The following is a 25,560-nucleotide window of genomic DNA, read 5'->3' on the forward strand; positions in this document are numbered from 1 at the left end:
TTCAGGAAATTTTAATTCTTCAATTTCCCAAGTAACACTAAACATACTTTGTAATCTTAGCTTCCTACTAAATTTAATTGGGATGAAAAGATCAAATGGATGGCCTCTAAACATTGCATCATCAGCAAAGCTTGAGCTTACTTGATTTAATGTACCTTGTACGCAACAAGACAAACCATTGCTCGTAATATAGTGTAAAAACTAGAGCAACCGGAACGGAACAAAGGACGGAAACCATTTCTAGCTCCCAAGCATGCCCATCTGTATACATCAACAAAAACGCCGCACCGAAAACCACTAACATGCTACCTATGGAGAAACACAATGTCGCCAGTCCAATCAGCAACCTCAGCGAGAGCGAAGCAAAATCATCTTCTGTGTAGCACGAAGTGATGGACAAGAACATGATAATGGACACTATTGAGGTGAACAATGCCGCCGCATCGAAAATCCTGTACACTGTGGGACTGTATCCGTCATTAGACGTTGATCCAACAATGTCTGTTAGTTTGATGGCCGAAGAAAAAGACATTGTCGAAATCAAAGCTGCCACCACCAGGCAAGTTTTTGCTGATTCTCTAATGGATTTTACTCCATCTTTCAACATTGCAGTGTGCTGTTCTTTAAAAATTTGCTCCGGGGTTTTATCATCCTTATTTCTCGTGTCTAGAAATGATGATGGAACAATCATCTTCAGCTCCTGCACGGCTCACCTCATTCCAAATATACATTAATATTCCAATAGAGCACAAGGTCCTTAATTATGAGTTAAAATTAAAAACTAGTCCAATTCTCACCTTAAACCATGTGACATCTCTTCGAACCTGAAGGAGTGCTGTGGATAATTTGAGAAGTGATTTTGGTAAAATCATATCTACCTCCTGTATCAAGTAGGTCCAAATTAAATTGTTAGAATGGAACTAGTATATATTGCTTGCAATAATAATAATATATAGGCCGGCATGGATTATTTAAAGAAAAAAAATAAATTTTGGGCTGGATGGAGCCCTTGAATTACTGGGAACCTCAGAGCACTCGTCTCTTGGGTTCTGTGGTCTGCAGGTATCACTGGTGGCCTCTTGATGTGTATCTTTGGAAGGGTTTGGCTTCTTCACTTTTGCGGCCAAGTGTAAAATGTTGTTGCCATCTCGATCTCGAATGGAAGTGATCAAATCTTTGTAAACTCCTATGTTGTATATAATATTGAAAACTCTTTCTTGTCGATGTGACACCGCAACATGAAAAATGGAGTGGCCTTCTTCATTTAGTTCCCACAACAAATCAGGGCTCTTACGGAGAATCATAGTTAAAAATTCAGCATTCCCTTCTTTTGCAGCATAGTGGAGTATTTGTGTTCTCCTGATTAGGCTAAAGAACTGGTCGTCTGGTAAAGTAAGACACTCGGTTAAAATCTTTTCAAATAGCTCACCGGCTTTCTTCTTCGCTGCAGAATCTTGTAGATTCAAATTCAAACCTATAAAGAAAATCAATATAATATATATGATGGATCAGGCCAGATGTCCATGGTTTTAAATTACGAGTTAAAAAAATTACATTCATTTAAAACAATACCCAGATCACACTTGTTTGAGATCGTTTCAAGAATTGTTATCCGTGGAACATATCAGGTTGGACCATTATTAAAATGTAATTCTAATACTAATTAGGAATAAAAATTTTATTACTTATAAAAAAAGTATAATACTTTTGAGAAAAAAAAATGTAATATTACATTTTTCATAAAAAGTATTATACTTTCACATATAAGTAATAAACACTTTATTTTTAATCAATATTACATTTTTCAGTATAAGTATTACATTTTCGTCTTAACCCGACCTATCTCACACAAGTTTTGTTATATAAAAACAAGAATAAATTAACATTTTGGTCTCTCAATTTTTTTCCAACTGTCAATGTAATCCCTAGTTTTCAATTTCAACTAATATAATTCTCGAATTGTTTAAATTTCGTCAATAAAACCCTTCTATGATCAAATTGACGAAATTTTAAAAATGGAGAAATCACTATTTTGGCCCCTCGGAAGGATTTAATTGACGAAATTTTAAATAATTCTAGAATCAAATTTAATGAAATTAAAAACTAAGGACTACATTGACAGTTGAAAACATTGAGGGACCAAAATGGTAATTTTTCCTAAAAACAACTAACTACTTAATGATGGATATGCAAGCATGATAACTTATATGCTGTTGTATATCTCCATGAATCTAGGAAGGAAAACATAACTAACAGGCCATTGCCACTCAACTATAATAAAGATCTTGAGCAAGCTATACTGGCGTAATGTATGCATGGTTATCTACTTATCTATATACCAAATGAACTTAAAAAGAATATAATTAATACTCACAGAGCACATCATAAGTTGCATGAAGACATCTCCCCAAAATCCCTTCTTGATCATCAATTACTGCCAGGGGCTTTCGGGCGAGCACACGCAATAGCGATTCATCCCCTTCTAATCTTGCAGTGGCTATACTGATATTGTTGTCTATCATTTTTAACGCAACATCTGCATAAAGTAAAATAACATTTGAAAAAAAAATGTTTGGGGTGTTGAAGAAGAATGAAACACAGGAGGCTAAGGAAGGTTATTGCATGCCATCTTCTTAACACTTGTACCCACTCTTTACGATGAACTTTGTCTACCCCAACCCTACAAAGTGATTTTTTCATTTTCATATATGTACTTGTACGCAGTATCGGATCCAGAAATCTTCGCCAGTGAAACGAAAGATTAAAAACTAATAAGATATTTTGAGAAAACAAAAAATACTAGAGGCTGAGTAATAATATTGTTAATTAGGATGAAAAATTAAAATACATCCAAATAAGAGCATCTTGTGCTTAGATGGCATGTAGTGACCTCTTCCATGGCTGAATCCCCAACCCTAAGAGTCCCCCATACTCCGACCCAACAGAGCATGTGAGAGTCTATTTTTATTTTACCCTACTAGGTGCCAATGTTGCGCTCAATGCACAATAAATGATTTTTTTTCTCTCTCTACGTGAGCCCCACTAAAAATCATTATTTGCAACCAAAAAAAAAAAAAAAACCTAATGGATTGCTCTTATAGTGATATGATATGATATGACAAAGCATACGATGTGATAATGATAATATAGGAATGGTGGGCGATAAGATAAAAAGATATCTCTTATTTGAACAATAAAGTGAAAGCTGCTGTTTTGATTTCTCAATTGTTTTGCAATTATCAATTTAATTCTTAATTTTCAATTTGAACAAATGTGACCTTCTAATTATTTAAATTTCGTCAATTATTTAAATTTCCTAGACACTATTCCATCAGTCAACCATTAATAACCCTAATTTAATGGGCATTTTAGACTTTTGGATGATAAACAATTGGAATGCGGGGACCAATTGTCCGGTCACATTGGTTAAAAATTGAAAATTAGATAGTAAATGGACAATTACAAACCAATTGAAGGACCAAAACAATGATTTGCCAAAAATAAAACTGCAAACTTTTAAAGCAATCCTTTTTCAAAAGAAAACTACTTCATGACAAGAGACTAAAATTTTATGGAGTGAGAGAAAGTATCTGACCAAATATATCGTTCTGAACAGTAGCATCCAAAATCTCAATGCGTTCTGATAGCGCCAACCCTTCAAAAGGCGTGACCTCGTAGAGATATGAAACCATTTTTTTATGGCCGTTGAGAGCAGCGTGTTGGATTGGCGTGAATTCATCGTGACCGCGTATGGTCGGCAGTTTATGATTCTTTTGCATCATCACTCTTGCATTTTCAACCACCCCAGAAATCGCTGCGTAACAAAACGCCGTTCTCCCTCGCTTGTTTGCCAGTTCCAAGTCGCTTGGATCCAACATCTCCACTAGCTTCCGCACAAATGTGGTGTTTTTTCCGGCAGCTGCAACGTGCAGAACTGTTTCTCCGGTTTTAGTAATTCTTTCCCGCCCATAATTCCCATTTCCCCGAAGAATTGTTTTAGCAATTTTCCAGTCACCTTTTAGTGCAGCATAATATAGCCTTGTGTGGATGGAACGTACTGGTTCATCTTTATCTGAGTTCCTGTTAACAACCTGAGTTTCGTATAAAGAACCTGAGATTCAAACAAAATAAGAGAACGTACGCTTAATAATGATATTTAAGCACATACATGAAACACGTTGTCCTAAAAATTTCTGATTTATCTTAATAAATTAACAACAAGTGTTTTGGATCAAACTAGAATTTTGAGGAACAAGATGTCAAACTTCTCAAGATTCTGTTACGATGAATTTACCCATGGTGTAATTTCAATTTTTTTTTTTTAAAGAGTAACTTCAGATTTTTTTAGTATGTAAAAATTCTCTTCTAAACTGTTGGAATTTTTAGCTAAAAAATGGCATTTTGAGTGATTATTTTGTGGTGCAAATATATGTGGGTTCACTTCTTATTTGAGTCGGGTCAAAGTGGATTCGGGTTCTTCGCAATGAGACGAAGAATTAGGTATAATGTACGCTCAAAATGGGTAATAAGTGAATGAGAAATTGATTCTCAAGGTGAACCTATTTGAGAGAAGTCCAAATAACGAAAGGATAATTAAGCAAGTAGTTAAGTAGCATTTTATGCTAATGAATCGTTAACCACGAGATGTGCTTTTGTTAAGCTTTGAGCTTAAAACACGAAAGCTTAATTCAAGTAATGTGCTGCTAGCACATTACAAAGTGATAAGCTTTGAAAAAGCTTATTTTGGAGAATTGGGAGTGGAGCTCCTTTCGTGCTACACAAAAGTTGAGTAATTAAGCTTTGATAGCTTAATGTGAACATTGGAGAATTGGAGCTCCTTTCGTGTTCTTTAGTGAGCTCCTTTCGTGCTGCACCGTTTCGGTGCGTGTGACCACTCGGGTGTGGTTTTCAATCGCAATTCGTTAACCTTTCGGATTTGTACGGACTTCTCGGTCACTCAGATATTTTGAAACGGGTCGTTGTGGTCGGTACGAATTAATCGCGTATTAAGTTCGTGACCGTTGAAATTATTACGATAATAATTACGACCGTTTCAAACGTTATTATCCAATAATTAAATCTTGGATTTATGTTGGTTAATGACCATTATAATGCTACTTAATTCCCATTTCCCTACATATATTTTGTTATGTTGGCAGAATGTTTTTACATGATTTTTGAAAGTCTCAAAACATTTTGTTTTTCTCTCAACTCTCATTCTTGGTTTCAAAGAGAAAAATGTTTGCCAACATAATTCCGTAAAACATCGGAGTGCTCAACTTGTGTTCTAGTTCGCCGGGCTTTGGGTTGGAGTGATCGAACGCCAAAGTCGTAGTCTGTTTTATCCTGGGAGACTGACGCCACAACGATCCTAGCACCCTCGGGAGGCGGCGAATCGATTTTAAGGAGAGTGTGTGTACACACGACTCGGGCTTCCTCTGCTTCTTCTTTCTTCTCGTTGGGTTAAAACCTCAGGTTAGAAACCCGTATCTTGTTTATTTTTGTTCTTGGTTTCGGACCAAGTGGTGGGATTAATTTCGTGGAAATTAAGTCCCGTGTACTAGTTTCGTACTAGTTGTGGTGGGATTATTTTGATAAAATAAATCCCTATTTGGTTTATATATATATATATATATATATATATATATATATATGTAATTTTGTTTTCATACCAAAATTTGTTGGAATTAATTTTTTTATAAATTAAATTCCATTTTTTGGGACATATATATATTCTATATATATTTTGTGTACCGATTTATTCACCCTTTCCAACAATCTTAAAACCGATTAATTTTTGGTGATTAAATCGATGTATTCCACGAGTGGTGGATCCGTGAATGTTGCTCGGGTTGCACATTCAAATGATCGGATCGGCAACGTAGTTGCACTTTCCGAAACCCCGGTGAACTTTGGTTCGGAGACCGGTGGTGGCATCAAAGGGTATATCCCTACGATGAAGGTACATGGGACGGTACCTTGAGGATTGGTTGAAAGACCATGGAAATTCAAGTTGTTGAATTTCGAAGGGTTGCAACTTAAAACGTTGAACAACCTTGTAATTCTCGGCATGTCATGGTTCTTGACCGAGATGGTTCCTAGTGGAAAGGAACCTGAGTTTAACGCTCAAACCATTAGCATAGTGAGGATTTGGAAATATTTGGTTTTCCTATGCCTAAACTATGTTTTGAATGGTTTGTGTGACTCGTTGTGGGAATCTTTGGACCTAAAGTATAAGAGTGATGACGCTAAGGCAAAAATGTTTGTCGTTAGCCGATTACTTGAATACAAGATGGTGGATTCCGGGATCGTCCTAAGTTAAGTTGACGAAGGAACGATCGTGAGTGAAGCCTTTCAAGTGGAACCTAGTATCCATTTGTTGCCTTTGGGCAGAAAAGACTACAAGAAGCAATTCTACGAAAAATGCTTCAATTGTGGCATTATGGGCCACAAGTGGGCTGATTGTAAAGCACTTAAGAGGAAGACTTGTAATTCTGAATCTAACGTGGTGCGGGTTAATCAGAATGAGTCCGAAATCATCCTCTCGGCAATGGTGACCGAGGTAAACCTGGTTGGTTCGAACCAAACGGAATGGTTCATTGATACGGGTGCCACCCGACATATGTGTTCCAACCGTAAGTTGTTTACTACCTTCGAGACGACTAATAGTGGGAAGGTATGGATGGGAAACTCTGCTCAGTCTGTTGTGGAAGGCATGGGCAAAGTAGTTCTCAGAATGACCTCTGGAAAAGAGCTAACTCTGAACAACGTCTTGTACGTACCGGAGCTACGGAAGAACTTAGTTTCTAGTTCATTGTTGAATAAGAATGGCTTCCGGTTAGTGTTTGAGTCAGACAAAGTTGTTTTGTCAAAATTGGGAATGTACGTAGGCAAGGGTTATGTGCTAGATGGGCTTTTCAAGCTCGATGCAATAACCGCGATTAATAAAAGCATGATTAATTCAGCCTAGCCCGCATGGGTAGCTCAACTGGTCATAGAGGTGAAACTTTGGAAGAATGATTAATTCAGCCTACTTACTTGAGTCTTCGTGTTTGTGGCACGGTAGACTGTGTTATGTTAATTTTAGTTCTATACGTAGATTAATTAACTTGGACCATATTCCTGCTTTTCAAGTTGATAAGCACAAATGTGAGATTTGTGTTGAGGCAAAACAAACAAAAATTCCTTTTAAATCGATTGAAAGGAAAACGGAACCACTTGAGTTGGTTCATAACGATGTATGTGATTTTAGATCAATACAATCGCGCGGTGGTAATAAATATTTTATCACGTTTATTGACGATAGCACACGATACTGCTATGTGTTTTTGCTTAAGAGCAAAGATGAAGTCGTTGATAAATTCATTCTTTATATGAATGAAGTGGAAAACCAACTTAATCGGAGGATTAAGAAGGTTAGAAGCGATCGATGTGGTGAGTACTAAGCACCTATTGGTGACTTCTGTGCAAGTGTAGGTATCGTACACGAGCGTACGGCACCTTACGCACCTCAATCGAATGGTGTTGCCGAATGGAAAAATCGCACATTGAAAGAGATGATGAATGCGATGTTGATAAGTTCGGGCCTACCTCAAAGTATGTGGGGTGAGGCAATTTTGACATGTAACTACCTTTTAAATAAGGTTCCCCGCAAGAAGCTCGATAAGACTCCTTATGAGCTGTGGAACGGTAGGAAACCTTCCTACCAGTACCTGAAAGTGTGGGGGTGTCTTGCCAAAGTTTTGGTGCCAACACCTAAGAAAATAAAGATAGGTCCTAAGACGGTGGACTATATCTTTATTGGCTATGCACATAACAGTAGTGCGTATCGGTTCTTAGTACACGAGTCCCATAATCCGGACGTACATAAGAACACGATAATTGAATCAAGGAATGCATCGTTCTTTGAAGATGTATTTCCGTGTAGGTCCAGTGAGGGACCTAGTACGTCGAAACGAACATTCAACAAGGCTGTGGATAACGGTAGTGGAGGGTCTGAAATAGAACCCGAGCTCGAAGCTAGACGTAACAAGCGAGTTAGGATTGAAAAATCCTTTGGTCCAGATTTTCTGACGTACATGATAGAATGTGATACGCATATTCTAACTTATTTACTAGAAAATGAACAGGATTTTCTGACAGGTTTGTTAGAAAACGAGCCTCAAACGTATGTAGAAGCTGTGACTGCTACGGAAGGACCAATGTGGAAAGAGGCTATAAAGAGTGAAGTGGATTCTATCCTACAGAATCACACTTGGGAACTGGTTGATCTTCCTCCGAGTAGTAAGCCCTTGGGATCCAAGTGGGTCTTTAGACGGAAGTTGAAACCTGATGGTTCAATTGAGAAGTATAAGGCTAGGCTTGTAATTAAGGGTTACAGGCAACGCGAGGGCCTTGATTACTTCGACACATATTCTCCCGTGACGAGAATAAACTCCATAAGGATGATACTTGCCATAGCCGCATTGCGGAATTTGGAAGTTCATCAAATGGATGTGAAAACAGCTTTCTTGAATGGCGAGTTAGATGAAGAAATCTATATGGAATAACCTGAGGGTTTTGCGATTCCGGGCCAAGAAAAGAAAGTCTGTAAATTGGTTAAATCGTTATATGGTTTAAAACAAGCGCCTAAGCAATGGCATGAGAAGTTTGACCATGCGATGTTAACCAATGGGTTCAATATAAACGAAAGTGACAAGTGTGTCTATGTTAAGGAAACGATAGACGGTTATGTTATTCTTTGTTTATATGTGGATGATATACTCATCGTGGGTAGTAACGATCGAATGATCAAATCTACCAAGGACATGTTAAATTCGAGATTTGACATGAAGGATATGGGTTTGGCAGATTTAATCTTTGGGATTAGAATCGTGAGAAGACCTGATGGTCTCGTGTTAAGTCAATCTCATTATGTTGATAAAATCCTTGCAAAGTTTAACAAGGATGATTATCAAATGGCTAGGACTCCATTAGATACTAACATTCATCTGTCCAAAAGTCGCGGAAAGTGTATCTCTCACGTAGAATACGCTAGGATTATTGGAAGTTTGATGTATCTAATGAGCTGTACCAGGCCTGATATTGCCTTTGCGGTTAGTAAACTCAGTAGATATACGAGTAACCCCAGTGATGCGCACTGGAAGGCAATAGTGAGAGTTATGAGATACTTGAGGTATACTCGTGACTGGGGACTGCACTATACACGATATCCTGCTGTACTTGAAGGGTATAGCGACGCTAGCTGGATATCGGATATGAAGGACTCTAAGTCCACGAGTGGCTACGTGTTTACGTTAGCCGGTGCAGTCGTTTCTTAGAAATCCTCGAAACAAACCTTGATAGCTAGATCCACGATGGAATCTGAGCTGATAGGCTTAGACAAATGTTGTGAAGAGGCTGAATGTCTACGCCATTTTGTGGAGGACATTCCTTGTTGGGATAGGCCTGTACCTCCAATTAGTGTGCATTGTGATAATCAAGCAACAATTGAGAGAGTACAAAGTCATATATATAATGGTAGGTCTAGACATATACGTCGAAGACATAATACCATTAAACAACTACTCACAACAGGTGTTGTCTCTGTTGACTATGTGAAGTGAAAGGACAATATAGCGGATCCGCTAACCAAAGGGTTGAGCAAAGATGTTGTTGAGAAGTTGGCACGAGGAATGGGTTTGAAGCCCTTGGAATAAAAGTTCTATAGTGGACACCCAACCTAGCTGGCACCTAGGTTCAATGGGACAACTAAATTATGGAACGAAGCGTGTCACTGTGGGGGTCTCGGACTCCCTACCATTCCTCGTTAGAACAGTGACTCCCGCACGAGGCTAGCATGTTGATGCTTTAATGATTCGAATGTCAGTTGACATGTGTGAGTATGCGGGATACTCGATAAAGAATCACCTATGTTAGAGAGAAGTGACCCATGACCAAAACGGGCACAAAGGTTGGAAGGTTCCTGTGTGGGATATGTCATCGTCTACACAAACGGCAGTTGGTTCAAAGACATCAAGTTCTACCATACAGCAAGTAGAGTAAACAAATCTTCACAAGGCAAGGTTCAAAGGGTAACACCTACCTATGCTATGCAGGGATCGACCGTTGAGCACGTTCGTGTCGTTTTTCCTCGTCCCGAAAATCAATTTTCATTCATGTGGGGGATTGTTGGAATTTTTAGCTAAAAAAAGGCATTTTGAGTGATTATTTTGTGGTGCAAATATATGTGGGTCCACTTCTGATGATTTGGGTCGGGTCAAAGTGGATTCGGGTTCTTCGTAGTGAGACGAAGAATTAGATATAATGTACGCTCAAAATGGGTAATAGGTGAATGAGAAATTGATTCTCAAGGTGAACCTATTTGAGAGAAGTCCAAATGACGAAAGGATAATTAAGCAAGTAGTTAATTAGCATTTTAGGCTAATGAATCGTTAAGCACGAGATGTGCTTTTGTTAAGCTTTGAGCTTAAAACACGAAAGCTTAATTCAAGTAATGTGCTGCTAGTACATTACAAAGTGATAAGCTTTGAAAAAGTTTATTTTGGAGAATTGGGAGTGGAGCTCCTTTCGTGCTACACGAAAATTGAGTAATTAAGCTTTGATAGCTTAATTTGAACATTGGAGAATTGGAGCTCCTTTCGTGTTCTTTAGTGAGCTCCTTTCGTGCTGCACCGTTTCGGTGCGTGTGGACCACTCGGGTGTGGTTTCCAGTCCCAATTCGTTAACCTTTCGGATTTGTACGGACTTCTCGGTCACTCAGATATTTTGAAACGGATCGTTGTGGTCGGTACGAATTAATCGCGTATTAAGTTCGTGACCGTTGGAATTATTACGATAATAATTACGACCGTTTCAAACGTTATTATCCAATAATTAAATCTTGGATTTATGTTGGTCAATGGTCATTATAATGCTACTTAATTCCCCTTTCCCTACATATACTTTGTTATGTTGGCAGAATGTTTTTACATGATTTTTGAAAGTCTCAAAACATTTTGTTTTTCTCTCAACTCTCATTCTTGGTTTCAAAGAGAAAAATGTTTGCCAACATAATTCCGTAAAACATCGGAGTGCTCAACTTTGTGTTCTAGTTCTCCGGGCTTTGGGTTGGAGTGCTCGAACGCCAAAGTCGTAGTCCGTTTTATCCTGGGAGACTGACGCCACAACGATCCTAGCACCCTCGGGAGGCGGCGAATCGGTTTTAAGGAGAGTGTGTGTACACACGACTCGGGCTTCCTCTGCTTCTTCTTTCTTCTCGTTGGGTTAAAACCTCAGGTTAGAAACCCGTATCTTGTTTATTTTTGTTCTTGGTTTCGGACCAAGTGGTGGGATTAATTTCGTGGAAATTAAGTCCCGTGTACTAGTTTCGTACTAGTTGTGGTGGGATTAATTTCGTGGAAATTAAGTCCCGTGTACTAATTTCGTACTAGTTGTGGTGGGATTATTTTGATAAAATAAATCCCTATTTGGTTAATATATATATTGTATATATATGTAATTTTGTTTTCGTACCAAAATTGGTTGGAATTAATTTTTTATAAATTAAATTCCATTTTTTGGGACATATATATATTCTATATATATTTTGTGTATCGATTTATTCACCATTTCCAACATAAACTCTATAGTAGTTTAGTGGCAACTTATATCGTGCACCAGGGCGCGCATTGCATTGTGCGCCCTGATGCAAAACGACGTCGTTTCAGAATTATTATTTTTTTGAAATTTCGCTACCCTGTGTTGGCGGTTAATTTTCTTTTAAAAAAATTTCATGTTAAAAAATCTACATAATTATACTAGAATACACATAATTGTTTACTTGAATGTACATAATTGTATAACAAAATACACATACTTTTTTTTTAAAAGATAATACACATAATCTAACATAATACCTAATATACATAAACTTTTAACATAATAAACACTTGGAATGTGATGTAGACAACATGTTCGATGAAATATCTCATAGGGAATGTAGACACTCGGGTGCTACATTGCTTTATGATAGGCCTTAGAGACCGAAATGGCTAAGGCATTGGAAGCCATCTCACATAGACCTCAATTCATCACAAAGTTTCATCTCTTACCAAAGTCTCTACATTGCAACCCAAGGGAATCCAATTCACCTCATCCTCCATTGCTATTTTCCATTACTTGCTTGCACATTTTATTACGAGAATAAACCTTCAGGGGTCGGACCACCTTACTAGCTGAATCACTAAAAAAAGTGAGCAAGCGCTCCGAGTTCCAAGCTCGTCACACGAATTTCTTCTTTGGGGTCTTGATTTTGTAGGTGCGGATGACCTCAATGATTTGACCTCGGAGATCGACTGGGAGCCCCGTTCCCACATTTACCACCCTATCGGGTCAGCTAAGGTCCAAAACTACCTCTTCGGTCTTAACTACGGGCTTGGCTCATGGTCGTTCCTCCACTTCTCGAAGTGCCTTCTCTGCTAAGGTGTGGACCTAGAGGTCCCTCTTCCCGATTTGGCGGCAAGCCCACAAGTAGCAACTACGGCTAATATTTTGGTCCCCTCGAGTAACACCAACTCCTGTTGGGGTGGGGAATTTGAGGCATAGGTGCTCCGTAGAGATTATGCACCTGAGGTCCTCCAAGGCGGGTCGGTCAAGGTTAATGTTATGGCCACAACTGATCTTCATCACTACGAACTCTACCTCCCACCTTTTGACATGTGGTGGGGTGCCGACTTCTACCTCGAGGTTTATTGAACCTTCCATTTCTATGGAGTCCCCGTTGAAGTCGGATAGTGGGGTCTTCACCTGCCCGGCTGCTTCCTTGATAAATCCAGCTGTGTGAAAGTGTTATAGTACATGACATTCACGGAGTTTCCTGTATCTACCAGCACTCCATGGATGATAATGTCGTTGATCTCCACCTTTATTACTAGTCCATCTCGATGGGGCAATTGACCATTTGGGAGGTCATCGTCGCTGAACGTTTTGGGCTCCTTTCTTGGTCTCTTTTCGTGAGAGGGGGGGGGGGGGGGGGGGGGGTTGGACCTCCTCTCCTACGTAGAGCTCCGAGCCCACTTCTTCCTTTCAGCCGGTGTGTCTCCTCCTTCGGGACCACCAAAGATCATATGGATCACCTGTTTCTTTGGTGGGTTGTCTAACTCCCCTTCTTCTTCCTCGATAAGCTGATCGAGCCCCCTCTTGCGTGGTCCAGAGGTGGATGGTCCGGAACCCCCCATTCTTCTTTCCCCCTCTTCTTCCTCGGTAAGCTGACCGAGCCCCCTCTTGCATGGTCCAGAGGTGGATGGTCCGAAACCCCCCTTCTTCTTCCAAACGAACTGACAAAGGTACCCCCTCTGGATGAGCTCCTTGATCTGCCTCTTGAGAACTATACACTCGTCCATGTCATGCCCCCGTTGAAGATAGAAGCAGCAATATTTGTTGGGGTCGGCTTTTGGGGAAATCTTCATATATTCCCCGGGGAAATGTACGATCCCTTGGTTTTCCACGTGGTCCAGAATGGTGCCCACGGGTTGTGTCAATGGAGTTAGGTAACGTAATGCAGCTATCCGAGGACTCCGGTTGCGACGTGGTCGGCTCGATGCACGGTGGTCCTCTTGAGTTTGGGGCGCTTTGTCCCTCCGACCCTACCTTCCTCCTCCTCCTTCTTTCTCCTCTCTGCAATCTCGGCATTTGCAAACCTCGTCGCGCAGTCCATCAGCTCCATGTACGTCTTTGGCTCGTTTTGGATGAGGTCGCTGTGGAACGCTCCAGACCTGAGGCTGTTGGTATAGATCGGGATGGCCGATTTGTCATCGAAGTTGGCAATCCCCATGACCTCCTTCTTCCATTTGCTCAGGTACTCCGTCAAGGTCTCCGAGCTTTTTTGCTTCAAGTAGCACAGGTCGGGGAATCGCTTCTTTCTTTGCATGCTCCCGGCAAAGTAAGATAAGAACCTTTTGGTTAGGGTGACAAAGGTGGAGATGGAGTCGTCCAGTAAGGACCCGGACCAGTCTTGGGTCTGACCGTCCAGATTCGTGCAGAAACCGCGACACATGATAGCGTAATTAACTCCAGTCATCATCATGACGACCTTGTATCTGTTGAGATGATCCCGAGAATCCGCTGACCCTGTGTAGGGTTTGATGGTCGGGAAACGGAAATCCCTAGGCAAAGGCTCGACCATGATGTCTTTAGTGAACGGTGTGGCTAAGGCATCTTGAGGTTCTGGCGATTCATCCTGCATCTCAATCTTGCGCTGCGGCTCATTCATTTACCTTCGCAATTGCTCCACCTCGTCGCGTTGGGAGCTTGTAAGTCGGCCAATGGTATCCCTTGAGCGCTCTAGCAATGAGGTCTGCTCTCGGCGCCGTGGAGCACGAGGCTCATGTCTTTGAGACCTTCGTGAAAGCGAAGACTCAGCGGGCTAGCTGTTCGTGGTCCGCCTCGGTACTTGAGGGCCCAATCGTCCTAGGGCGGACGTGGTCCGGGTTGGCCGAGCCCCTCGTCTCTCTCGGTGGTCACGTCAACCTCTCCTGGCTTCATCACCCTCTCGCCTCTTCGACGGCCGAGGTGAGTTGACCTCTTCGTCTACCAGCGCCTCAGGTGCTCGGGGCACGTGAGCGCTTGGACCATCGCGTCCCCTCGGAGGGGTGGGGGCGGAGGTGCTAGGGTACCCCCCCGGAGCCCGTCCGCGATGCGGTTCAGTACAGTTATAGCATGTTGAAGCTTGGTTTCCCCTACTTGGAGGCCCGGGATCTAAGGTGGAATCGGTGGTACCGACCCGCCTTGATGGTTGTTGTTGTTGATCCAATCCCTGAGGTCCTCTGCTGACCCTTGTCGGTTCCCGTTTATTCGATCCCTATGGTCCCCCCGCCGACCCCACGGGCAAGGTTTTTCGACTCGTCGTTGCTCCATTGGGATTGTAACCGTGGGAGGGGTTACGCGAATGTAACACCCCATGTTACGGCCCCTAAAACCATTTAATTAATCAATCAATAAGCCCAAGAGAAGGAATAAATCATAATGATTAATTAGGGAAAAAGGCCCACCATAGTCCATGGGCCCTCATATATAAACCCAACCCCTAAACCTAATCCTTAGTTCCGAAAGGAATAGAATTAGCAATCCTATAATATTAGTTCCTAATTAGGACTCCTAAATATATAAATAAGGGACTTAGGAGACACCTAGAACTTCCCACACGCCTAAACGCCCCACCTCCCCAGGAGAGCTCCAAGAATTTCCCTAGAAGAAAGCAAGAAAGCAAGAAAGCTTAAAGAAAGACCCTTCATAGCCAAGGAACTAATTAAGGCTAAGAGGTAACCCATGTCTCAACAAAACCTATTTTCATAGCTATGATTTCCCCCTTAGGGTTTCCCCATATTATTGTGTATTAATGACTTGTGATAATTATTGTTGATGATTGATGTGATGATCCCATGGGTTTCCCCATTTTCATAGCCCGCCGGCGACCCGCTGCCCGGAACAGTAGAAACCGGCGGGCAGCCGGCGGGTGGCCCACCACCCACCGGCTACCCGCTGGAAAGTCGTCCCACCCGGGACCCCGGCTTCCCCGTTTGACGTCCCCCGTTCCCCGTGGTGTCCCAACGGACTCCGTTTATCGTGCCTATGTCTAGTTTGATGTTTCGGGTACCATTCGTAGGTTTATGGGTCTATTATATTGCATGCTAGTTGAATTGGTATCCCGTTGACCTAGGTGGAAGAAGTATGAACCCCTTAGGACTATTCTTATTAAGTGATGGATCACGCATAGGTTTTGTTATACGTTCTCTCCCCCTTCCTAATGTGTAATGTGGGTTGCATGTGCTTGCTATGTGTTATGTGTGTGTTACCCCAATTCGGTTGCGATCGGATTGGTTATCCTGAGCTGCGGTTCAGAAGCTGGCTGCGGTCAGATTGATACTCTTGGGCTGCGGTCCACCGTTTGGTTGCGATCAAACGTTTCTATACGAGCTGCGGTTCGTCCTTTTTCTTGGCTGCGGTCAGATGACATTCTCTTGGGCTGCGGTCCACTGTTTGGTTGCGATCAAACACTATGATGAGCTGCGGTTCATCGGTCGGTTGCGATCGACCCCTCCGTGTTGCGATACGGGGCAAGGTGCTGCGGGGCCGTGTCAGAGCTATATGCGCTGACCCTCATGTATGGGCATGCGATTGGTCCTGTGGCGCCAACAAAGTGTGTTATGTGTTGTGATATGGATGAGTTGTGATTATGAGTGTCTTGGGGGATGTGACTATGGGACTTATATTGGGGATTGTTCATGTTGGGTTATGATTATTGTTTATGCCTTGCCTTATCTGCCTTATCTATTGTGAACTGCATATGCTCGTTATAACTGTTGCTTGTGTCTGGCCTTATCTGTTGAGTCATTCCCGGTTTTAAAGCTAGAGTTCGTAGGATATATCTTCATGCTCATAATGGTTTTCGTATATCTATATATATCTCTATATGTATTGTATTTCAACGCGTTGGAGTGGGTTACCAGCATCTCTCGCTGAACAGATATATTTGGCTTTCAGGCACAGAGGACTAGAGCACTGGAGCGCGCTAGAACTGGAGCGTAGAAGTAGAGTAGTTTCCCTTTCGGCCTGCATGCCATGTTATGCATTGTGTTCAATGGATATTAGTTAGACAGCCTGTGCACCTGGGTTCTCTAGCCCAGGTGTGGCATAGCACCCCGTACACTTATGATATACTTTGGGATGTAATGAGATATTACCTTTATTATATAAGCTTAAAATGTCTTGAAAATCGGGGGTGTTACAGCGAATCATGGGAGTTATGGGTGTTTGATCTTGATCTCGTCATAGCTATGGATAAAGAGTAGAGAGCGCGCTCGAACTTGTACCTCAACTCTCAACAAGAGCACCAATGATGGATTATATTAACCTGGGGGTCCGAATTAATTAACCGAAATATATGAATGAATGTGACAAGTATAGGATTAAACGAATAAAGAATGCAACAACAGGACGAAATATGTACGAATATACGTCACGGGGACGAATATTGTATTAATCGTGTATAAAATGCTATTACAAAGACAAGAATCATGTAATAACAAGACAGGTCTAGACGAAAGGTAAGAGATACCTAAACAAGACACACCTAAACAAGACACAAATGAGGGTTTTTATACCCCATATCGCCCCCAACAACCCTAGAGAAATTGGTGGATGTCTCCTCAACTCCCTTGGACTGCAACAAATGCCACGAGACTCGGACAACATGGAGACCGCACCCCTTGGTCGAGCACGGAGCTTGGCCAAGTGGCCGACCTCGGGGTAGTCGGCCCCGGGGTGGTCGACCCCACTATAGCCGACCTCGACAATGGTCTTCTTTGATGGACCTCGGCCATGGTTTGCCTCGATGGACCTCAGCCATGGTCTACCTTGATGGACCTCGGCCATGGCCTCGTTAGACCTCAGTCATGCCTCGATGGACCCCGTCCATACCTCGATGGATCTCGGCTTGGGCCCGGGTCCGGTGCTTTGGGCTTGGGCCTCTCTATATTATTCCGCTCCGGGTCCATTTGTAATTATTCCAAATCATTGGTCTATAAAAATTATCTCAAAGTTTGTAGTAGTTTAGTCAATAATTGTGTGAGGCAACCGATAGAGATTCTAGTATTTACCCATCATCACACATCTTCTCCTCTGTTATCGGGTAAGTGCTTAATTTCACTTATTTCCAATATCATATTTATAATGATTTTTCTTATATCTTTCTTGTTTTGATGGACTATGGTGCTCAATTTATTAGTATTTGATTTAAAGGAATTTCTTAGCAAAAATGGCAAAATATTCAATTTGTGACGTGCTGAGAGTACTTTTGTCATATCTCTCTCATATGAATTTCAATTGAGGTGATTCAAGTGTCCATGGAAAAATAAAATAATCTCTTAGAACTTATATGTTAGGAGTGTTAAGATATTCGGGAGAAATCAGGGTGAAAAAGGTGGACACATTTAGACACGCCCAGGAACACAACCTTGCAACATGTTGATACTATTTTGGTCATATCTCTTTCATACAAAGTCTAATGAGTTCATTTAGGTATGCATGGAAAGCTAAGATAATTCTTTAAAACTTACATGCAAAGTTTTGAGAGATTCATACTAAAAATAGAGAAAAAAAAAAACCCAGGCAAAAATTGACACGCCTAAGGACACGGTCGTGTCAAGGCTGTGTCGCCTGGCGCAGTAGATTTTGACACAATTGTGTCGGTGCATGTCGATGTTCACAAACATTATTTAAGTGGGATTTTGAACCATTTTGGAGATGTTTAATTCCACCAAAGAATTCACGGAAATGATCCAATGCACTTTTGTGGGCTTCAACCACTCTTGAAAAGGTAACTTTACATCTCGAAAAGGTTTGGAATCAATATTTCTTCGTGGATTAAAGGGGTTTTCTATGTTCTTCACTTCTTTTATCATTTATTATTTGATTTCTTTTATTATTTTTTTCCTCCATGTTTATAGGCTAAACTTTGTAGTACTTGAATTTACGATGAATCCTACGATGAGACTTTGTTCTTAACTGTTTCTTGCCATAAAATAATTTTGTGATAGAGATGTCCTTTGTAAGGTTTTGCTTGGTTGAGTGGTCACGCCCCTACTTGTAAGGTTTTACGTGGTTGAGTGATCCCGATCCTACTTGTAAAGTGTTGCTCAGTTGAGTAATCCCGGCCTCTTCGATTACGTTACTTAACCCTTAAACTTGATTTTGGTAACCAAGTTGTCATATGTTTTGCGAGATAAGCATTAAGGTTCGAAGGCATTCCTATTGGGTGGCCAGGTCGGTCGGATCACTCACAAAGAGGAAAAATAGCATACATATCACATATGATGAAGTGCAAAGATACTTAGCAAAAAAACATATGTTACGACCGACAAAGGAATGAACCAAATCCAACAAAGAGACAATTGTTTACCAACAAAAACAAAAACAAACTACAAGAGCAACCTAAGAGCTTCGATTCCAGGAAGCTACGGTAGAGGAGTCAGTTGGACCGACTGGTGATCAGTGAAAGGTTCTAGGCTAAGTGGTAAGATGTCCACAGGAAGGAGTACAGTACAAACTTGCTACCAAACATCTGGAAGCTCCTCCTTCGGCGCTTGGTGCAGAGTGCTTTGCCTCCTCCAAACAGCATGTGAAGGGTTGATCGAGGAACTAAGCTATCGGATATCAAGTTGTTAGTCGCCCAGTCATGTGTGACAAACTAGATGAGGACATAGACTTCTTCTTCAAGGAAACTTTTGTTGGGAAAATATTTGCAACGTCAACGCGCAAGCTGGGCACCTATTAAGAAACACGGACACAATGGATGTATGGCTGCCGTGTTATAATAACACTACCTTAAAAGCGTTATTTGCCCGGTGACGGTGCAGTCGACAAACCGGTACGCTTTCGACAGGCTACACAGAATAACCACGCTAAACTCGCACCAGCTTAAACATAGCTGAACCTCACTATTGCTCAGACTTTAACTAGCAGACATAGAAAGAAGAGATAAAGGAAATGTTTTCCTGTGTGTGTTTAAACTCAAAGGCAGACCCTGTTTAAATAATAGAGGCCAAGTAATTTAGGCCTCATATTATTTAAAGGATCTTAACCACTCATTAATTTGTGGTAAAGGTTAAATCACCACATAATTATTTGTGGTCAAGGTTAAATCACCACATAATTAATGAGTGACTTGCATTTTTCCCAACAATCCCCCACAAATGCAAGGGAATGGAAAAAAGATGTCCGAGCAATACAAATGAGTTGATCTTAAAGTCAGTGTTTGTGAACTTGAACTGACACGTAGTGACACTGAGTAATTTTCTTTCCGAGAGTGATATGAATCTTGAACTCACCGGTTAGATAAATTTTGAACTCTAATGCACACACCAACTCAAAAAGCAGGTTCGACGAAAGTCAAACTCTTTGACTTCTTATGAATACCCTTAGTATTCAAGTCTGTTATGTCTATCTTAATATAGACCTCCACCCTGTCAAGGTCTATCTCAACATAGACTTTTAACTCTGACAAGTCTTATCGCATTGTAGATTTTTATGTCTTGTCAAGTCCATCTCAATATAGACTTTTAACTCTACCAAGTCTATCTCAGTATAGACCACCTTTAAAGGCTTATAGAGTAGTTAAAGACATAAATCAGTTCTAAGCCTTTTCTTTCTATCATAGGCATTGTTCTTTGCAATGCAAATGATAGTTTGTGAATCACAATGTGGTGAAGGTGTTGGACACCCCCACAACTGCACGGTTATCATCATGTTTCTTAGCCACTCAGCTTCTTGGGATAACCCTATTATCTTTCATAAGAGGCGGTTAGCCCTTTTCCACTCAAACCAGGGATCTCTTTAGGTCTACCTCAACATAGACCACCCTAATTGAGTATAAGTCACCAAGAACAATTTGTACTCATGTCATTATGCGGTGAATTCATCAGGTTTGTCTCAACAAAACCACACTTCTCAAAGAGTTATGAATTCATTAAGAGTTGTGGCTCAACCTCACAAGTACACACATCGTAGGAATAACCAACTAGTGTACTATTTTGTAACTCTTTTCATGGCTTTGTTTGACCACATAAGTGGGACCCACCACGAATTCATTACCACTTGGACTTTAAGTCCTTTCAATGATTCAGTGACTAATCCTCATAATTAGCCCTCAAGTAAGTTGATTCTCTTGATCAAACTTACATGCACTTTGATGAGTACTTCGTTTACTCGTAAATAATCCCTTGAGATTTTCATGCTTAACATAAAAAATTCTCTTTCGTCATTATTCTCAATACCACAGAGAAGCTTTTGATGAAAATATAAGGAGTTAATTACCCCCCACAATGCAACACTTACAAATATTTTTGTCAAAGGTATTTGATCTCTTACCCAGATTAATCTTTGGTGCTCTAATATTAGCCCCTTTGTAGACTGAGTTTTGCTAATTTCCTCTGTGGAGCATTATAGTCGCTCTGTACTTTACCTGATACATACTCAACAGTTGAATATAACTCAACAAACTTGGTTATCTCAACTCATCATGATTACCCTTTAACTAGGAATTATAGGTATTTTAATATGACTCAACCAAGAATTTAAATAATATATATATAAATGCTCATTGTTAGTAAGCCATAGAAATAATGTTGTTCACATGCTACATCAAGTTGAACAACCTACTCACAAATTTCACATCATATTTTTATAAGAAATTAATCTCATACACCAAGAATATGTTCTAGCTCATATCTATTAGGAAATATCTCTCAACAATGAGACTTCAGAGTTGTCACTTGCACAATTTTACCTTCACTTGAAGAAATTAAAAATTCATATAAAGCATTCATATGATGCAGATCAATATTACTATTGCAGTAATTCAACCATTTCTATTGCAAGGCTTTGATTGTTTAACAACATATGAAAGTCAATATCATTTCAGGTGAAGATCAAGTGGCGCTCTAACTAGCCTGCATGATCAACACCCTACTTCTTAAAACTCCCAGGTCGAGTGGTGAAACCAAAGTTTACTTAAAAACCATCTTCCTAGACAGAGTATTCAAGAATGATGACTTTTCCATGCTACCACCACAGTGTGAGTAAAGCCTTGGAATTTAGTCTCGGTACACAATTCAGATATTTAAGATTAAGTGACTGAAAAGTATATATGTATCTCATCAAATAATTCAATGTTTGTAACATATCCACAATATAACACATAATGTTATAAATTTGACATGTGCATAAGTACCTAATTTATAAGCTTTAAATCAAAATGATGATTTAATCACTTAGTAGTAGTGTTAAACCAACACTTCTAACATAACAAAGCTCATCCATGTGAATAATAACAATTCATTTATCCTTGTGTACACTGTTGTTAATTTTCTCTATAATATTCAAAGCACTCACCATATAAAATATGAAATGGCGATTTCTAAAATGTTTGCCACAATATATATTTCACGTTTCAAATGCTTTCAAAACATAATAATCAAATGGATGCAAAGATATAGGCAAACCATCTTCTAAATTATGCCATTATAATAGCTTTAAGGAAATATGGTCAATGCCCAATAATATATGATTACTTGTGCTCAAAAATAATCATTTGCATATGATAGTCTATTATCATATAAATATGCATGTGTCATATTAAAATATGAGGAAACAAACCTCATCGGAGTATGGTCAAAGCTCCGATATGAATCCAATAATTATTTCTGTTGTACTCCCTTGCTTAAAGGTTACACATAAGCCGAAGTAGTGTGCTTCACCAGTATTGTTTTGTATGAAGTTACATCCTTCCACTGCTAATCTCTGTTGTTGCTACACCATCATGTCGCCAAAATTATTATAATCTGCTTCATGATTCGAGTAGTTGACTGTTGCTATAAATAACTCTCTTAACTGTTGGGATAATATTCGCAATGTCAACGCTCGAGCTGGGCACCTTTTAAGAAACACGGACACAATGGATGTATGGCTGAAAAGAGGTATGTGACGTGTTATAAGAACACTACCTTAAAAGCGTTATTTGCCCGGTGACGGTGCAGTCGACAAACCGGTACGCTTTCGACAGGCTACACAGAATAACCACGCTAAGCTCGCACCAGCTTAAACGTAGCTGAACCTCACTATTGCTCAGACTTTAACTAGCAGACAAAGAAAGAAGAGAGAAAGGAAATGTTTTCCTGGGTGTGTTTAAACTCAAAGGCAGGTCCTGTTTAAATAATAGAGGCCAAGTAATTTAGGCCTCATATTATTTAAAGAATCTTAACCACTCATTAATTTGTGGTAAAGGTTAAACCACCACATAATTATTTGTGGTCAAGGTTAAACCACCACATAATTAATGAGTGGCTTGCATTTTTCCCTACAACTTTCAAAGTCTTGGTGGTCTTGATCCCATTACAGTTTTCCCGGAGGCTTTCACTAATTCTTCCAAGTCGATGTCAACGCCCATCACTGGTTGACATGACACGAAGAGCAAGGTGATTGAGGAGTAAAAGAAATAAAAGAAGAACAGCTGAATCCTGAGCCATCAACCGTCTTCCCAAGAAGAACAGATTCAGAAGGACCGACCGGTTGGCGAGTAGTGAATTGCTCATGATAGGAAATATTCAACGGGGATCAAAGTAGATGGTTGTGGTTGGAGTGTTCCATTAGCGTGCACGACAACAACGTTAGGGAGGAGGTTCTGGATGAGAGAGATTCGACGTGGTTGGGGGGAGGAGAAGGACTACTGCTACAAAGGGAAAATATTTCACACTTCTTGAAATTGTCAATCCTCGCGGATTCAAGAAGTGGGGGACTAGTGATGGATAAATATGCACTAGGACTACTCGTGGGATTGCCCGGGCCAAAACCACCCGGTTGGTCTGTTTCGCCACTAGGATTGGAAAGACTTGCTTACACCACAAGTGATGGGTAAATACGCTACATGGCACACGAAGAGTCACTCGGCATCCCTCACCTACTCTGTAATACAATCATAGCCTTAGTCCACTCAGTCGTTCACCCGGCAGACCGACTAACTCAGTCCAACCGACTGATTGACTAAGCGCCATTTTTACTTATTCACTACCTTCATATTCGTAGCCTACGTTTAAATAATGGAATAAAAAATATGAATAAAAATAAAGAAAAAAAAATCATTGTACATGTTTTCACTATGGAACTTTTAATATATATATATATATATATATATATATATATATATATATATACACACACATATGCATTATATATTTATTTATTTTTATTCCAATTCCTATTTACTACCTAACAAGGATTCTTCGCTTCTCTCACTTTTCTTAGTACTACTGAAACATAAAGAGTCAATGCTTCCACTAGGATTCAAATCTGTGACCTCTCATTTTAGAGAGTTACAAAGATGCCATTGAGCTACAAGTTACTTGCTTTTTCCATTTAAACTTATAACAATTATAAATATTTGAACCAAACGCCCCCTAAATATTCTCATTAAACAACCACATAACCAATATTTTTTATCATGTAATAAAAATCATGCCAAATATAAAATAATATCTTGAACTCTACAACACTAAAATATTATTTACGCTTTAAGTAAATATGTCTGAATATATAAATTCAACTATTTACTATAAATATCCAATAGTTTGCTACTGTGATATCGCACATTTACTATGCATGTTAACTAAGCATTTAATTTATTTTTTCTCCATTGGAAAATGTTGTGTAATTTGTTGGGACAAATCCCTCTAATTTCAAGGTGGACAAAAAAATCATAGATTTCTCAAACACATGTATCTAAAGAAAGGATCATGTATATCACACACTGAATATTAGTATATTACCATTAACGGCTACACCTTCAAGATCAGTACGGTCACGAGTTAGCGGTTTAGGAGAGTGAGAACGGTAAAGCTTAAGACGTAAATTCCTCCTCATAGGGCTTGAATAAAACAACGTTGCAGTCTTCTACACAAACATCACTAGCTTGTGAGGGATCAAATTAAATTATGAAAACAGATCAGAGCTATATTATCTCAAGTGACATTTTCCACAAATTGTACCGGCCTAAGAGACAATAAATAAATATAATCAGTGTTGCAAAAATCACGCTAGACCCTAGGTGGCGCCCTGCCGCGTCGAGGAACGCCAAATTCAGCCACTTTCGCGGTTGGTCGCCTAAGCGATCACCTAGGTGGTCTAAGCACCGGAATCCCGGTTTTTTCTTTTTAAAAAAAATAAAAAATAAAAAATTGAACGTCTAGGGAGCGCCTAGCATTACTTTGAACACTATAGATATAAATGCAGCTGAAATTAAGTCATACCTGAGAGAACGAATCTTGACAGGGCTGCTGGGAAATGAGAGCAATCACAGCACTTACAATCGCCTTCACAATAAAATATAAAATTGATGCTTAAACTTGAGAAATTTCCTCACAGCTACTCTAGCTTTTACTTTAAACTTTAGTAACGCACACCAAATTTGCTTTATACACCTTCGAAGGGAAGACTTTGAGGTCAACTTTATTAAGCATTAGGGGCTATATAGGGGCCTTGACTTTTGTCTGTAGAGAAGGGAGACAATTTTGTGGGGTTTGTATAAAAATATGTAATTGATACGCTGCACTATTATAAAAAATAAAAGAAAATAAAATCTTTTTAACGTCAGTTATATATTATGCGTAATATATAGTTCTTAACAATGTAGTAAATAAATAATACAACGTCCTATGTCAATTTTTTAAAAAACAAATAAAGAAATGACGTAAGTTTTTTTATTTATTTAATTTTTAATATATATAATTCAGTTCCCATGCGACCTAATTTATTTTGGTGCGTGAGTTTTGTGCTTAGGGTAAAGATTTATTTTGGTGCGTGAGTTTTGTGCTTAGGGTAAGGTGCGATGCGTGATTTGTATGCTTAAGGTGCATGATTTGTGTACTTAAGGTGCATGAGTGCATCAAAGAGTCAATAACGCCTCCACTGAGGCTTGATCTCATAACCTCCCACATAGAAGAAGTCACTACACGTTATCTGAGTACAAGATAC

At 39.9% G+C, this 25,560-nt stretch overlaps 1 protein-coding gene and 1 long non-coding RNA gene across 3 annotated transcripts; one reads left to right on the forward strand and one right to left on the reverse strand.

The window, feature by feature from the left end:
* Positions 1–24,988, reverse strand: LOC109179571 (ankyrin repeat-containing protein NPR4-like). 2 transcript variants are annotated; one of them, XM_019329072.1, is made up of 7 exons: positions 24,837–24,988; positions 24,357–24,480; positions 3,596–4,111; positions 2,375–2,536; positions 1,026–1,474; positions 798–881; positions 1–700 (listed from the first exon to the last, which is right to left on the reverse strand). In XM_019329072.1, the coding sequence occupies exons 2-7, from the start codon at positions 24,448–24,450 to the stop codon at positions 122–124; spliced, it is 1,884 nt and encodes a 627-aa protein (XP_019184617.1). In that variant the 5' UTR covers positions 24,451–24,480; positions 24,837–24,988; the 3' UTR covers positions 1–121. The 2 variants fall into 2 exon arrangements, with proteins under 2 accessions (XP_019184617.1, XP_019184618.1); XM_019329073.1 differs by having other exon boundaries at positions 611–756.
* LOC109179572 lies at positions 19,387–19,712 on the forward strand. The gene is made up of 2 exons (XR_002053935.1): positions 19,387–19,641; positions 19,674–19,712. It is a non-coding gene; the product is annotated as an uncharacterized LOC109179572 (long non-coding RNA).
* Positions 24,989–25,560: the final 572 nt, after the last annotated feature.

This window comes from Ipomoea nil, unplaced genomic scaffold (genome assembly GCF_001879475.1).
Source record: "Ipomoea nil cultivar Tokyo-kokei standard unplaced genomic scaffold, Asagao_1.1 scaffold0937, whole genome shotgun sequence".
NCBI lineage: Eukaryota > Viridiplantae > Streptophyta > Magnoliopsida > Solanales > Convolvulaceae > Ipomoea > Ipomoea nil.

Bases quoted from the DNA above. Each gene is read 5' to 3' on its own strand.
- LOC109179571 (XM_019329072.1), bottom strand. From the start codon at position 24,450: ATGAGGAGGAATTTACGTCTTAAGCTTTACCGTTCTCACTCTCCTAAA. The intron at 4,112-24,356 runs GTAATATACTAA...TTTGAATCTCAG, and splicing joins TGAAGGTGTAGCCGTTAATG to GTTCTTTATACGAAACTCAG. The intron at 1,475-2,374 runs GTGAGTATTAAT...TTTTCTTTATAG, and splicing joins TGCAACTTATGATGTGCTCT to GTTTGAATTTGAATCTACAA.